General features: G+C 34.6%; 1 protein-coding gene across 1 annotated transcript in view; it reads right to left on the minus strand.

Moving 5' to 3' along the window:
* Positions 1-955: 955 nt before the first annotated feature.
* Positions 956-16,445, minus strand: part of PRPF4B (pre-mRNA processing factor 4B) — a 21,164-nt gene continuing 5,674 nt past the window's right edge. Inside the window, exons 4-16 of the mRNA XM_010078656.1 lie at positions 14,745-14,918; positions 14,314-14,469; positions 13,497-13,578; positions 11,748-11,958; positions 9,196-9,269; positions 7,683-7,773; positions 7,157-7,304; positions 5,819-5,956; positions 4,466-4,619; positions 3,377-3,491; positions 2,720-2,871; positions 2,165-2,251; positions 956-1,471 (exon numbers count right to left, since the gene is read on the minus strand). Coding sequence (XP_010076958.1) covers positions 1,268-1,471; positions 2,165-2,251; positions 2,720-2,871; positions 3,377-3,491; positions 4,466-4,619; positions 5,819-5,956; positions 7,157-7,304; positions 7,683-7,773; positions 9,196-9,269; positions 11,748-11,958; positions 13,497-13,578; positions 14,314-14,469; positions 14,745-14,918 — 1,786 coding nt within the window. The 3' untranslated portion in view covers positions 956-1,267. The remainder of the gene's footprint in view (positions 1,472-2,164; positions 2,252-2,719; positions 2,872-3,376; positions 3,492-4,465; positions 4,620-5,818; positions 5,957-7,156; positions 7,305-7,682; positions 7,774-9,195; positions 9,270-11,747; positions 11,959-13,496; positions 13,579-14,313; positions 14,470-14,744; positions 14,919-16,445) is intronic.

A 16,445-nucleotide genomic window follows, 5' to 3' on the forward strand; every position in this document is an offset into this window, starting at 1 on the left:
AAACATACAGAAATCTGCATGGTCCACTTTACATGCAGTAGAACAATCTTCACTTTACAATAAGTAAGTGTCAACTGTTTTATGCAAGAGACAACACTTTAAAGTCACATTTCTTAAAGAAAAGCTTCATTTACAAAAGAAATAAAGGTAAAGAAGCAATTACCGCTTTTAAAAAGCAGCTGCTTTGTTCAAGAGTGGAAGGTTTATGCCTGTATTGAAAGACAACATGATCACAAATAATGAAAACAATGAACAAATGAAACACTTTTAGCATAAAGCAGTACACTTTCAAAATGACATACAAATAGTTAAAAATTTCATTATGTTTCTAGTTATCCTTTAGATATAAGGTCTTTCGAATGAGATCCCAACATATGTAATTACTAAATGAACTCTTCTGTAAGTACTGGTTCTATGTCATAGTGAATTGTATTTAACAAAATGTATACAAAGTCTATAGCAAGTTGATTTAAAAAATTAAAGTAATAAGAAACAGTACACTGAAGGCGCTCTATCCATCAAGTGCGCTCTCAAAATTTTAAATGTGATGAACAGAAGTTGTAAATATGCCACAGTTGCAATGCCAGAAAATAAAACAAGATCATTTATCAAACATGCAGGGATTTCTGCCACAATGCTATTGTCTCTCATTTGTCAGTTGTTCCACTAAAATAACAGCTTAAACACCGGTGATGTTGATGGGTTAGCTTACCTTCAGTGTACTGAAAGTTGTACACAACCTGCTTTAAAAGAGGAGACCATCCCTGCGGGCAGGCTCAAGAAGGAACAGACCCCCTTCGGCACTGACTACACCAAGGGCATGCTGCTGTGGCCTGCACACACACACCTAGGAAAATGTGAATATAAACAGCATTTATGCTGGCCATTTTTTAAAGACAAAAATGAAGCCAAGTCTGCTAACAACAAATCAACCACCCAGTATTACTGCTCCTTTTTTTTTTTTATAACAGATGCTTTTTTCTTTTTATAATATATACGAACTGCAACCATATACATTAGCATTGTACTTCTGTGCAGTCTTGGCAATTAAAACAGTTCTACAGTGAAAATTTTCACATAAGACACAAAACAAAATTACTCTAACATTTCTAAAAGAAATATCAGCCTTGATGTTAATTCAAATGTATCATTTCTTCCTCAACTTTGCAGGGGAAATATTTATGCTTATATACATTAATAACTGCTGTGAAATTTCTTCAGTCTTTGTATCTTAATTACTCAAACCCTTTAAACTTCTTCAACTGGTTTAAATTTTTTCCTGGATGAAGGCGTGCTGCAGAGCCTGGTTGATGCTAATCCGTTTAGCTGGGTCTAACATTAGGATCTGGTCCAACAAGTCCTTTAGCTGGTGTACTTTTTTACGCTGGTCTTCAGGGAGTCGCTGGCAACCAATCAAGTCTGCTAACAGGTCCTTGGTTGGATTAATGGTGCTCATAACAGTAACTTTCTCCTACAAACACAAAAATGGCAACCTTGTAGAACAGAAGTAATGCAGAACTCCCCTATCCCTTTTACACAGCTTCAGCAGCAACTTTTCTGCAGGGTTATCTCATATCTGATCAGCAGTGCCCTTTGTCATCCTATGGCCTCGTAACTCCTCACACGGGCAAAGGAAAAGAGTGGAAATAATGCTTTCAATGGGTAGGCCAGGCTGCATCTTTTGCCAGCACCAGGTGCACACATGAATCTAACATCCCAGTTAACTCAGAACATCAAAATTCTGAGTGTAAAGTTTCCATATCTGACCAGCAATTGTGATTCTTGATAAATACACAATGTTAAAATGATTCAGAAAGTAATAGTGACCTCCTACAACATAAGCACATCATTCTGAAGTTGGATATCCTTCTCTAAAATGAAGGCAGATTTTCTTTTATTAGTAATTTAAGGATAGATTATGTGGAGGTATCCTGCATACCTGCCAAAATTAAACTTAGATTTCTCTTAAACACATTCTTAAATTGTAGGAAAAAAACCTGTTGCCAGTTTATAATCATGTGACCTGTCCATACTGCTGCAAAAGGACATTCTAATACTTTAGAAAATTTTATTTTTAGTTAGGATGTCAAGATACATTTGAAAGACCATAATAGTAGGAAAGTTTGGAAAAAGTAATGGGTTAGTTGACACTTAAAGGACTTACCCTTTCTGTCACTTTATCTACTTCTATATACATAAAGTTGAGATTTTGATCAAAGTGCTGATCTTTGAAAACACCTTTTCGAATCATCTGGAAAATGAGGGAGAGGCAAGAGTTTCAGGCAAGTTCTCTGTATTTTACAAATTCCACAATTAGTATCAGCATCTACTAACTTAATGTAACATGAATAATTTAATACTAATGAAAAATATATCAAAAGGACAGTAAGAAATGTCTAGATTGAATAAAAAAATATAGTTCAGTTAAAAAAGGACACAGTATCTTCCATAGACTTACGTATTTTTTTTCAGGTCAGTGCTTAGAACGTTTCTGCTTTCACTTTATACTTAGTCTATGAAAAAGAAGCTGTATACTTTCACTTCATAAGATTTTAAAATCAATATTAATTATACAGTCAGAGCGATGTCTGATATTTACTTGCTGTTAAGAGAAGACGCATATGATAAGAAATAGAATTCAGGGAGAAAAAATAAAGTATGTTCTATTGTTCATTAAAGCAGTTTCATATTTTAATTAAAAATAATATACTTTTCTTACCTTGTTTGGCATCTTTCCTTTGAGATCCATGGCTAGTTTCAACATATGGTTATTGGTTTTGCCAGGAAAGAGTATTTTTCCTGTATAAAGTTCATATAACGTGCAGCCTACAGACCACATATCTATTCCATAGTCATAGATTTTTCCTATAACTGAAACAGAGCAATTCCAGTTAATTCCATAAAGGTAGCCTTAAAAGAAATAATATTACAAAACGAGACAGATGAAAAAATTCTGATTTGTAAACTATATTGGTGCTCCTCCTTTCAGGAATAAGAAGTCACCATAAAAGAAGGATGCAAACCTTTTAACCTTTACAGTGTTTCAATTTTAGAAAGGGAGGTTTTTACCTATCACTCAAACTAATCAGCATTAATTGACAGTAAAAAACAAGAAGTCAGAACAATACCTCTAAATTAAAACATAACTATAACCAATCAGAATGACTTCTCCCTGTCCTCACTGAGCTGACCACCAACATACATGAAGAGTCACACAAGCATGCTTTCAAAGTCTGAATTTTTGACTGCCATCATATTTCCAGAGTGATGTTTTGCTAAGACCAAACAGAGTAAATTCAAGTCAAATTCTCATTTGCTAGTAGCAGTATATCCTGCTACTGCTTATGACACGTGTAGCCAATCCAAATGTACTTACTGATTTCTGGAGCTCGATAAAATCTACTAACTAGATATGGTGTGATGTCATTATCTGCAACATGCGAAGCTGATCCAAAATCGCAAAGCTTTAATATCGTTTTAGACTCATTCACCTGAAAGTTAAACAAATATCCATTAGCACTATCTGTAGACAGAATTACCAACAGCACTGTGAAAGCAACAATAAATTTAAGTTAAGTAAAACATTCAGCCTTTAAATGGGAAGTTCTTCCCGTATTTCAATCCTTCCTCTCTGTATTCTAAGGAAACTGTAAAACCTTCTTAAATTGCAACTGACAATTAAAGTCTTTAGCTCCTGGGAAATACAAAAAAAGTCAGTTTCATTTACTTTTCCCTTACCAAAGTATCCTTGGTGGACCTGGATTTCCTTCCAGATCCTGAAATTATACCAATTTAGACTTTCAGCTCCAGTATTTAGAGTACGACTCATAAAAGTGTATTACTTACATATGTCATGCTTACATAGGTTTTATTGCTGTGATGGCAAGAAGTGAACATTTTAAATAATGTAAAAATCTGAGTTTTTCACAGGAATGACCACCAAGAAAACCAAAGGAAACATGGTTGATTCCTCTTATGTAGCTCACATGCTCTGCTAACCAGAATGTTTAACAGAATCAGCAAAGAAAAAAAAAAAAAAAAGGCATTAAGGACTTTTCCCCATTATCTCACGCACATAAACAAAATCTCCATCAAGACTCAAACAAACTACTTTGATTTTGCAGAAAGCAAGAACATTTTTCAACTATTAATGGAAAAAGTCCCAAGATTTCTCCCAAGAAAGGATACTGTCTTACTTTGGAAGATCTGCTTTCTAAAAAGATGCAAGTGGATGCAGGTTTGTTTGAGAAAGATTGTACTAAATAAAAGAATTTATTTAGATACAGTATTCTATTTCTTTCTTACTATTTACAACACGATAGCATTTTATATCAAAACATGAACCCTTAACATTTTCAGTTAAAATAAATTTTGACTTCACCTAAATTAACAAAATTATATTCATTTCAAATACTTAATTTTACATGATGGATGTGCAAAATACTTTTCATTTTTTATTACTTACCAAAATATTATCTGGTTTAATATCTGCATGTAGGATATTGCATCTTTTAAGAAGCTTTAAAGCCAGGAACAACTGCTGGCTGTAGGAACGCACAGCTTTAATATGGAGTCCAACATCTTTCCCATACTTTTTCAGCACCTCTCGTAAATTCATACTATTAAAAGAAAGAAAGGGAGAGAAAAAGCATACAAAAGAGCTTAAAGAAAAATATAGTGGCCTAAACTGGAAGACAATCTTGAAGAAACCAGTTAGCTTTAGGCATTTTTGGAGAAAAGCAACATTCAACTTGAAACACATACTGATCTGTTAGCTACAGCAATGAAACAAAAATGCTGGTCAATCAGATCTATCCTATACTGTACAATTACTTACTAGACTGGACACTTTTAAATAAAGATTAATTTTTTAATAAAGATTAATTTGAGGGGACTTATTTGCACATCAACAGCATTTTCTTAACAATTGTACCCCTTTGTACTTGTCTTCTGAAGAAATAAATAAAAAAGGAAGTGCACAAAACATACAGGTTGAGGAGGTGATTTTTTGGTAACTTGAACAGCAGATTACAAGACCACAATTTCAGGACAAACACATCATTGGATATAAATAATGTACAAGCCTGTTATAAAGAGATAGTGCAGCACAAGAAAACAATTTGTTGTATAGCTTATTAATGAAAATATAATAGTAATTTCATAAAACCTGCTTTTCTTCAGCATATAACTTATCTTCACCTCAAATACGGCAAAAATTAACTTAGGATACAAACAACTGATGTCTTTAACCAGGAATAGGAACTAAGGCAACTAATACATCTAGAACTATCATAAAATACAGTGTCTACAATTAACCTGTCAAAAGAGCCTAATTAGTTAAAGGAAAAAGCGAGCGTGCAAAGCACTAACAATTTTCTTCCTTAGACTGTTGTTACGGATGTACTCTTCACAGAACATACAGCATTTGCTGAACCTCTCTGGGAATGCATACTTAATCCAAACCCATAAAACAAAGAATTATGAAGACTACTAAAACACATATACGCACACAAATCATTAAGAGAAGCACTGGTGAGATGAACCATCTTTAATAATACATTATTTTGTTCCAAATCTTGTCCAAAGTTCACAATGATGCTTTAAGTAAATCAGAAATAGTTCAGTAGTTTGTGGATTTGTGCATCCAGATCATATATATATATATTTTTTTTTTTTTTTTTTTCTTCATAGGAAGTTCCTTGCATCCTTGAATCTTGTCAACAGAACAAGGTATCAAAACAACAGCCAAGAACAGAAAGGTAAAGATCCCTCAGTAGTCCTTTACTTTTTACAAAGAACCCCCGATTTGCCATCTTACCTGAGTGGCTCAAATACCAGACAGAGATGTTGTTTGTGGTAGAAATGCCTGAACAACCGTAGACAATGAAACTTATCATCAGGGTCTGCATCGTTGAGTTTCTTTAAAAATTCCAGTTCTTTTAGGCCAGTTTTTTGCCTGAAAACAAAGAACGATGATTAGAAAACAAAATCAGGGAAATTTTAATACCTCTTTTAAGTCTAGCCATTCACCTGTATGGTTATAATTATCAGGAAATGAGAAGTGTCTTGTCATTACTTAACGTACCACTGCTTAGAAAAATCACAACAGTGGTTCGCTGTCAGTGTCTACACATTGGGTAAGTTTATTTAATTCTTTGATCTTCACTGTGCCTTTGTAACCTACTTATCCTTTCCTCCTCCCTTCTGGTTGCATGTAAAGCTAAAAATAGATTTCCTCCTGTAATATGACACTATAGTTTCAAACAGCACTCACTTGAGAAGTTTACTTTTTTAAAAAAAAGTACTTAACCATATACATTATTAAAAAAAGTCTTAAGCTAAACTCACTATAGAGTCAAGTACACACCCAAAGTGATTATCTATTCAACACACCAGACTGAAATAGCTTATCCCCAACCCCTCCCCCCTTTAATACACACAGCAAGACAACTTTTAAAACTTCCAAGGTAAAATGCATGGAAAAGACTTTCATTAAGTTGTCTTTAATGCAAGAGGACATAATATGTGACTGTAGAAATGCGGCAGCAAATACTGAAAATTAACATTATAGACAAGTCCTCACACAACATAGTTTAATAGATCATACTAGTTAATGTTCACTCATTCTGAAAGACTTCAAATATTTTTTTAGTTTCAACAGGGAAAGTTCCATCCCTTTTTATATATCCTATACACATGCAAACATATAGAGAGCATACAAAAGTAATTAATGTATTGATGTCTTTTTGTAAGTTGCAGGTGATTGATTAGGATCCAACCAATAGCCCGCCAAATCAATTTAGTCCATCGAAATGAAATTTTTACAGTCCATGACTCCCATCTCAAAAATTTTAGGGCTGGGCAGGCCTCATAATTAACTGTAACCTTGTTTCTTGCTACCACCATTCCCTGCAGTTTTGCAAATGAGAAAGTGCCTGATGAAAATACAAGTACCCTTCTCCTGTGATAGCTGTAAAGAAGTGTGGATACATAGTCCTCAAGCGCTTCCCATTATCTGGCTCATATTAGCAGAAAAGGCAGGAATCACAGCTGTAATCTGTTACTTCACTTGAAACAAAGGGAGATTCAAATCACATCATGAAAAACTTCCAGCTGTTACATATGCTTTATTATTATTAAACAAAACATCACTTACATAAGTTCATTGTTCCTGATGATTTTAACAGCTACTTCTTGGTTTGCTCTTGCCATGTCCCTGGCTCGTACTACGTTACTGAAGACTCCCTGACCAGTGTAACCATAGACATTGTAACGTTTATCTAGAACTTCACCTATATTAACACCTGAAGGATAAAATCAAGCAATTTAAAGAGTTATGAGTGACATATGTAATGCAACATTGTATGAAAAAAAAAAAACATTCTGCATAATCTAGAAAAACAGGATAAATTGTATAATCACTTAATTTCATAGCGTACAATGTCTCACATCACCTAGCTTTGCGGAAATTATGTGGAACAAACTGTGATTCTGTAAGTCTGGAGTCTTTCGTAACTGAGGTTAAAACCTGCATGCTCATTTTGTCTATCACATTACATACTCAGTGAGGGCACTATGATATATTTACATTAGAATAACATTTCAGTGCTTTTTACATGAGGATCTTTTCCCTTCAGCACCCTCATTGTAGCTGTCCTTGCAAATCAACAAATATAACTTACGGTAATAGCCTTCAGCATCAGTCCAGTTATCCCTGAGATTGGGGTTTTCTTTGAAGTCTTTCCCAAACCCAGCAGCCCTTAGACGAGCGCTCTGAAATAAAAAGTAACAGCTTTGCTTGTGTGATCTATGTTTTTCCTTTATGTTTACTTTCAAAAGCCCTTTTTTTCCTACTCAAACACTGTTCCTCTCCACAGTACAAACACACTTGCCTTGTAGGAGAGAGAAACTACTGAACACAAAATGCTATTTACACACCAATATCTAAAGACTGATGCAAGGAAAGAGGAGGGAACAACCAAAAGAGCTATTATTAAACATAAATGGGCAAAGTTTCAATTAATACCCACAAGAAATTTATACAAATCATGTTAGAATGCACTTTTTGGATCTGAATAAGATTTTTTCTTACAGTATGTTTGTAGTAATAAAGTTTAGCAATTTGTGGTGAATATGTAGCTGTTTAGGCTTTGAATTTCTGTTCATTCAGTGCCACTTCAGATTTTATACTATTATAGTTATGATCATAAAATTACTACAATTGCTGTTGACATGTCATAACAGATTTGACAATAGATATCACAAATTCAAATCTATGAGTAGTAAATAATATCTTCAACTGAATAACAGTTTCTGGAATGGGGAACTGCTCACTTACAAGCCACTGAAATCCCTACTTATAACTTTCAAGTTTTTAAAAGTACACCTCCCCACACTCTCCAAGTACTTATCTTTTTACAGGTCAAAGGGGGATTCATATTTTTATTTCATTATCATCAGTGTTACTAGACTGACACCATGGCAGCCTTTTGTCACCAATGCTTCTGTCATAACTAATAAATTATGTCTGCCATAAACCAAAATTAACTGGAGAATTTCTAAGTTAAGAAGAAAGTTGTTGTCTTGACTTATTTCTCAGTGTTGTGCATCAGCAACAATGAGGTAGATTTATAGAGAACAGCAAGTAAAGTCTCAAAACTAGTCACTGGACTACCAAGATTTGCAGGCTACTTCAGTACATTTAGAGAAAAGCTGCTGCAAGAGTGCAAAAGTAAGAACAGGAAATGCATCTCTACAGCCAAAAGAAACCCCCCTCCCCCCAAACCACCACATTACTCCAATGCACCATCATGAGCAAACTAAAATATCTTACACAGACACCTTTCAATTAACCATACATGAACCTCTGAAAAAAGCACATATTTAGAATAGTGCAGCATGGTAACATTAACATAATGCACATCTTTATAAGTTTGTTACTGTGTGCCGTTATAGGTCCTACGCAAACAACAGGTGAATACCTAATTGCTTACTCTGGTAAAACTCTCACTAATTTAGGTTTTCTTTCACTGACGTATTCATTAAGAACTACTTTCCCTTGGTTGATCAAAAGATTCAGAACATACACTCAGTTACACATGCTTTTACAAATCAAAGTTCCTGCAAACCTCAGGTGACAGTAACTCTAACAAAAAAAAAAAAAATTCACACATTTAATCTCCAAGAATTACCTACATCAAAGTATGCAGCAAACATATCATCCGATTCAGTGAACATATCAGGAGCTAGCAGCTTCTTCTGAGCTGAACCTGAAAAGGAAATTTAGATTACTCAACATGAAAAAGATGACAAGTAACTGTTACCAGTATAAGTTGCGACTTGGTGTCTTTACAACATAATCTAAGATCAGTATGTTGGCAAACAGGTAGCTCTACTAATGCTTCAAGCAAATACCATTTTACATTCTAGAAACACAAAACTCAGACTGGATAAGTTCTTCAAAGCACTCAATAATTTACACCTTCTTGAAAAATAAAGTATAATAGCTTTCAAATAATTCACACAGCAGAAAGCAAAAAGTACATACTTACATGATTGCTACAGATAATGATTATTTACATATGTATGAAAAGAAATATAAAATGACTGTGTGCATATATAAAAAAAATACAGACATGTTTTCAATACGCAAGTTCAGGCTATTCTGCTAATACAGGGTATTTTACTAAAAACCAAAGCTGTAAATCCCCCAAGTTGTTTCTTTGAAAAATGTTTTCTTCAACCCTGTCAAAACGGACCTCATGTATAGCTTTCAGTCAACGTTAACTATTATGTTTAAAGAGAAACATTTTTAATGTGGGCAAGATTATCCCTTTCTCACTTTTTAATCATCTTTAAAGTCCCAAAGACATTTTACTTGGTTGGTAAAAGCACAGAAATATAAATTTAAGTACGCATTAGTGAAAGCAAGTAAACTTCAAACTATTTCATAACACACATTATGGTAGTATCTCTTAATGACCATGGTAAATCCCAGACACTCCCTTTAGGGTATTAAGCAATGGAGAAAAATAAACAGTTAACCTCAGATGGTTCAGGTCTCACGATGCATATAGCCAACTACTTGCATACATAACAACGAGACTGAAATCTTCTGACAGCATGAAAACCTCTCATCTCATCCATCATGCTGACACGATTGTTTCAAGGCATAGATCTCTCACCTGACACAATGGGGAGACACGTTACACCATTGTTTCAACATATAGAGCCTTCCAGCAACTTCCTCAAATTTTCTTTTTACTTCCAGTTACCTACACTTGCACTGGGCTACCATGAGTTATTAACTAGTTCCTTAGCAACTTACTATCCTGCCTCTGTCCAAGGTCAGGATACAAACAATAGATGGCTCTTACAAAGAAAGATGATCCACTGCTTCCATCTGTTGTTATAGCCACCTCCAACCCAGAATTCTACCAATATATGAAAATTCCCAGATTTGAGTGTAACTGATCTGTTTTTAAAAACAAACCCTTTTCATAGGAAACAAACCTTTGTTTCATAGGCTTTTTCACCTTAAAAAAAATCTACGTAGTTAACAGTTATATTTTCATATACATTAGTGGACAAAATTAGAAGGCAGTACGCTCCTCTGACAAAAAAGGAAAAAGATATTGTCAGTTACACGTAAGAAGACTAAGTCTAAACTTGTGGTATGCAAATAAAGGAAAAGCACATCAGATTGTTGTTTCCATCTACATTGCAAGAGAACAATCTGAAAACATACTGCTCAAGGGAACACCAGGACAAACTACAGAGCAGTAAACCAGTCCCAAAGAGATGCAGCTTTACTACTTCAAAAAGAAGCATCCACTAGAGCATAGTGGCTATTTAGCTCCAAGCTAACTGTCCAACCATTTCCTTAAGGGTTGGGCAGGTTTCAAAGCCCTTGTTAAACAGTGTGCTGTTACAATTAAACTGTAAAAAGAGAAACTGAAGCAGTTAAAACTAGCTCAAGCATGTCCACACAGCAACTAGTCAAACCTTTTGCTTGGAAGACGTACAGTAACCTACTTCCAAAAGACAAAAAAAAGAGAGCTGATTTTCAGTATTACCAGGTACACTGGGAGACACTATGTTCTTTTGCCGCAGCAAGCACAAGGAAGGTAGGTTTTATATCAAGATGTATTTCATTTCAGTGTTGTACAATATTTTATGTGCAGGTAGAAAGAGGAGGAAATAGCCATTTCTTCAGCAAGAAGATATCCCACCAAAATGGACTTAGTAGCAATGACTCTCAAAAGCCTTAACCATTCTAAATTACTACAAAACTATCTATATTCTTCTAACACAGTGGCTTTGACCAAAAAAAGGGACAAAAGGGCCAGGGTTTCCAGCCCACCCCAAAATAAAGAGTAGGACTATATTAAGCTTCTAAGGAAACAACATGCACAAGTGAAAATAAAAATCTGGCAATTTAAAAAGTTGATTCTTAACTATAAATACAGGCATCGCATCATTACTTGCTCTACCAAATTTATAGCATTAATTGTGTTAAGAGTTATGAGAAATACAGAGAGCATGTTCCATTCATACAATCCTTCTTAATGAGCAAGCTTTAATGTTATGTTTTAAGCACCATAATATTCGTGGGAACATTCTCAAACTCTGTCCAAAAAGTCAACCTACTTCCAAGTCTGGAAGGATTTAGGCAAACTAAGCAAAATGTCTCTTTTGAAGTGATCTGCTTAAGAGTTGCACTATGCATTGAGATTACAGATTCTTACCATTGTTCTGTTCAACCGTCATGAGGTTGTGCTTGGCTTTTACCGATGCCTCAAATGTGTCCACGTTCTCCCGTTCATACTCCTTAACATCAGCAGCTACTCTTTCTAGAATGTCATCTGGCGAATTTGAACGACTACGCGTACTACTTTGAGGACTGCTTGGTTCAGATGGTACAGATATATTACTGTCTTCTGTCTGGCCTTTGTATTTCTAAAAAGAAATTCAATTATTAATCTCACTATCACTGCTTATCATAATTTAAGCATTTTTATACTCACTCTTTCACTGGTTTGTGCTAAACCTTAACCTTTGTTTTCATAATCACCTACATCTTTAATGGCAACAGATTATTTGCAGAATGGGATACAGCTTTTGAAAACTCATTTTGCTACAATGCACTGCAGCCCAGACCACAAAAGATTGTTAAATTCACGTGCGTCCTTTAGGCTTTTGCGTTTCTGTGAAAAGCTATTTTTATTGAAGACTAATTATTTTTCGTGCGTGACTAAATGTCAGTAACAATAGATTTATTACTACACCATTCCAGCAGACAACTAATGTAACAAAGTCTTCAAGGAAAAAATAATATTCTTATATCTGACATCCTAATATCTTTTGCATTTTTATTAGTGTTATGGTATAGAAAAGCAGATTTTAGATTTATGTTTTTTATTTGAATTGGAAATCCTGTTCGTTCATTCATTCTTGTTTAAAAATTTCAGATGCATTAAAAAAGTTCAAGACAACACCTTTACAAATTATTTTTTTTTTAACTCAAGAAGTATGAATTTATACAAATACCACTTCCTCTCACAAAAGTTAAAAATCAAACTGAATTAATGCTGATACCCCTCAGTTATCAAGGTCAAAATAATACTAGCAGAGGTTCCCCATTTAAGAAATGAAGCTCTGGAATTTGGTTCCTGCATGGACCAACAACAGGTGTAACCAGCCTTTAAAAATAATTTACGGTTAAAAATAATTTATGGTTTTGCTCTGTCATAGCTTGGAAGGATTTTACAATGGGCTTTGCACAAAAGTCAAATGATGAATAGTATTTTTAGTGTTGCTTAAAATAAGCACCACATTATAACTGGTATTTTTATACGCAAATATTAAGTAAATCTGCTACAGCGTTTTGCTTACTACTACATTCTAACTGCGTACTAAAACCCAACTTTTTAAAAAAGAAACTTGTCCTGTAGAATTACATCCTCTTTGGCCACAGCTCAATCACATACTACCTGTCACTACTGTTACCTGCTTACCAGGAATAAGAAGTTCATGAGAACTCACACGTGTAACTGAATATATTATCCACTTTCATGAGGAGAGAGGGAACCCATGTCAGTGGCTTTATAAAGTTTTGGAAATGGACAACTTTTACTTGAAACAAACTTACCAGTTTGGTTAATTGATATGTAACTTAATGCTATACTGACATTATTATATCAATGATACAGCTACAAAGAAAACCTACAGATTAAGATAACTGAAGAACATTTTTAACGTGTCATAGGACTGTCAGAGAATGCTTAAGTGTAACACAAAAATGACTCAAAAGCAATGCTGTTGCAATAAAAGTGTAAAGTTTAACTGAGACATTTACAATAAACTAATTGGAAAACATATAGTAATTGTAATTACTATCATAATGTAATAATAGGCTAAGAGCCTTCCCTTAGCACATTTTACATGAAAAGCATAAAATCAGTTTCTGTAACTCATGTGATAATATAACCGTGTACCTGAACTATTGCTTGCCGCTGTAATCTTCTTTGTCTTATCTCTGCTTCTTCATCCTCTTCTTCCAAATCAAAGTCTTCAAGACTATAAAAATACAATTTTATGTTTATGATGCTATATAAAAAAGTAATTATCAACTGAATTTTACCAAATGCAGCTCTGTGGCATAGAAAGCACACAATATAATAAACAATAGCTGTTCAACGGACTCAGAAAACAAAGGTGTATTAAATCCCAGTGTGTATATTTACATCTTACAGAGAAAATTCATATTTCACTATCTCATTAGGACTGAGTATTTAATTTTTAACTGCAAACAATCAAGAGTAACTGCTTTTTAAGGGAAAAAACAAAAACAAAAAACCTTGTTCATTTTCATTCCAGCATCATTCTTCCTCCATAATTTAAGAACCCATACTCTTGTGCAATTGGAGTAAGTAGATATTTAGCAAATATAAAACCAATTTGCAGAGAGCAATTAATCCTTTCAGCTGTTACAGTTTTTCCTCAAGAAATAAGCCTCAGGAAACAGACCAAATGTTTTCATGAGATACTGATCAAGCTGAATTTAGAAACTAAACAACCTATCATCCCCTCGGGTCTACCCACTAGCCAACAAGTCTTGATATTTCTTGCATACTCCAAAGTTTTCCAGATTAACTCAAAAGTAATTTGACAAGATCACAAGTACTAAAACATGATTAAGGTTTTAGGTGACAACCCAAAAAACTACACCATGAACGTGAATGTCAGTTTATTCTCCATATCAGTTGATCTGTATTTTTAGATAGTCAGCACAAGTTAAAAATTAATTCTTACTTTTCATCCGATGAAGACTCCTGTTCAGCTTTCATGCCCTCAGAGAGACTACCTTTAAATTTGTCTTCTTTAACTTTGCTTCTGCTCCTACGTCTATGGGCACCACGTGACCTGGACCTCCTTCGAAGGCGAGACCTACTTCTTCGGCCTCTATCCCTGGTAACAATAAGAGGGGTTTGGGTTTTAGGGATTTCAGTTTGGTTTGGTTTTTTTGAAGAAAAGGAGGAAAACCTATTCATAAAACATAAAGGTACGTAATGACTCCTACAAGTAACAAAACAAATGAATTAATGGAGGACAAAATGAATTAAACTATGCTAGCACATATAAATGTAGACAAAAAAGCATAGCCTTTTTACGCATAAGATAGCAATTATTATTATTTTAGGAGTATCTTACAAAATATATTAAAAAATGCAGTGTGTCTTTACCTCCTCCGAGGGGACCTACTCCGCCTTCTCGGAGATCGGCTACGTCGAAGGGGTGAACGAGACCTCCTTCTAATGGGGGACCGAGACCTTCTTCTGGATGGGGACCATCTACTGGGTGGGCTAACATCTTTTGATCTTTCACGTCTAGACAAAATATCATCTCTGTTTCGTGTTCTTAAAATAGAAGAAGAGAATGACAGTAAAATCAGAAGCAAGCTGAAAACAAAAATCACAATTCCCTCTAAAAGCTCACTTTAAAAATCTTACTGCAGGTGAGGGGCCACCAGATGGGCTTCTGAGGGAGGGATGGGTAAGTATGCTGCAGAGCTGGCTGCCCTTCTTGACACACATCTGGCCACCCTGGGAAGTACATGCCCATACATAGTTCTAGTTCAGGACCACTCTGGAAACAGAGCTTGTCAATTACTACCACAAAGCTGAGAGATGTTTTAAAACAAAGCTTGTGTTTAAGTCTTACCTAAACAGTGGCCAGTTTTCATGTTTATCAGAAACAGTATTTTAACTATAAATAAAACCCAAAACTAATTATTGGGAGCTCTCTAAGCAACTCAGTATTGGAATTTAGGACCATGCTACTCCACAGCAATGACTTTAATGTCTATTTCAATTTGGGCAATAGAACCAGACAGCTTCAACATTTCACACATTCCAATACAGCAGCTGAAAACTAAAACTCTTAATTAACATGTAAACTAACCCTTCTGAAATTAAAAAATAATTCAAGTTTGACACTATATGCTGTTCAAAATTCATTCATTCTTGTCTATACATATTCATAATTATGCAGGAAAAAAATTCCTTGATGCGACAACTACATTAAAAAGATTAATTGTATTCCACAACAGCAAGACTTCAACAAAAAACTGGAAAGAACACCAGTTAAAAATATTTAACTATTCTAATGAGGCTGCAACAGAAATTCTTGGAAAATATTTCCACACCATTGTTCAAAAAAACCACTGCTACTCTCTATTTCTTTTCTTTTTTTTTTTTTTTTTTAAATTGTGACAAGTTATTGCAGGTAGTATCCCTCACCAAAACAAAAATCTCTTAGGTCTGAAAGATTAATTCCACCCATTCTGTAATGGTTTTTGTTTGTTTTGAGACTGCTATATAAGCTTCAGTTACCTTAGCTATGTCTAATGACTAGGCATACGGAACTGACGCAAAATAGTAAAGAGCAGGACAGAAGGAAAATGTATGCACATGCAGAAGTACTGACAGTTTCTATAAGAAATTACTGTAGACCCAAATGCTGAAGCAGGCTGATCCCTTTAACCCGTTTAATTTATGTTCTTGTGAACAATATTACAAAAAAAGTCACAGGATAAACTGACAGTTACAGGTTTCCTGGCTAACAAAGTAGTTATACTGCCAAAATCAAATAAAAATAACTGTAAAAAAAAAAATCTGTTCAGGGATCACAGGAATAAGATAAAAAGTAGAAGCTGACTAAGAATTCATAGTAATGTCATATAATGAATAACTTCAAAGACCTGAGAAGTATCTTACATGATTAGAACACTGGAAACAAACATGAAAAATAAAATCACTGGGAATTTCTGGATAACACTGTTCGTTAAAGCTCCTGAAATTCTCTGCCAGCCTGAGTACTTACAGGCAGTTAAACCTCCAACACAGCTGGAGTTAGTTCAGGATGTCCTACTAAGGACATCCTGC

The sequence above is a fragment of the Pterocles gutturalis genome, unplaced genomic scaffold, assembly GCF_000699245.1.
Source record: "Pterocles gutturalis isolate BGI_N339 unplaced genomic scaffold, ASM69924v1 scaffold11133, whole genome shotgun sequence".
NCBI classification, from domain to species: Eukaryota; Metazoa; Chordata; class Aves; order Pterocliformes; family Pteroclidae; genus Pterocles; species Pterocles gutturalis.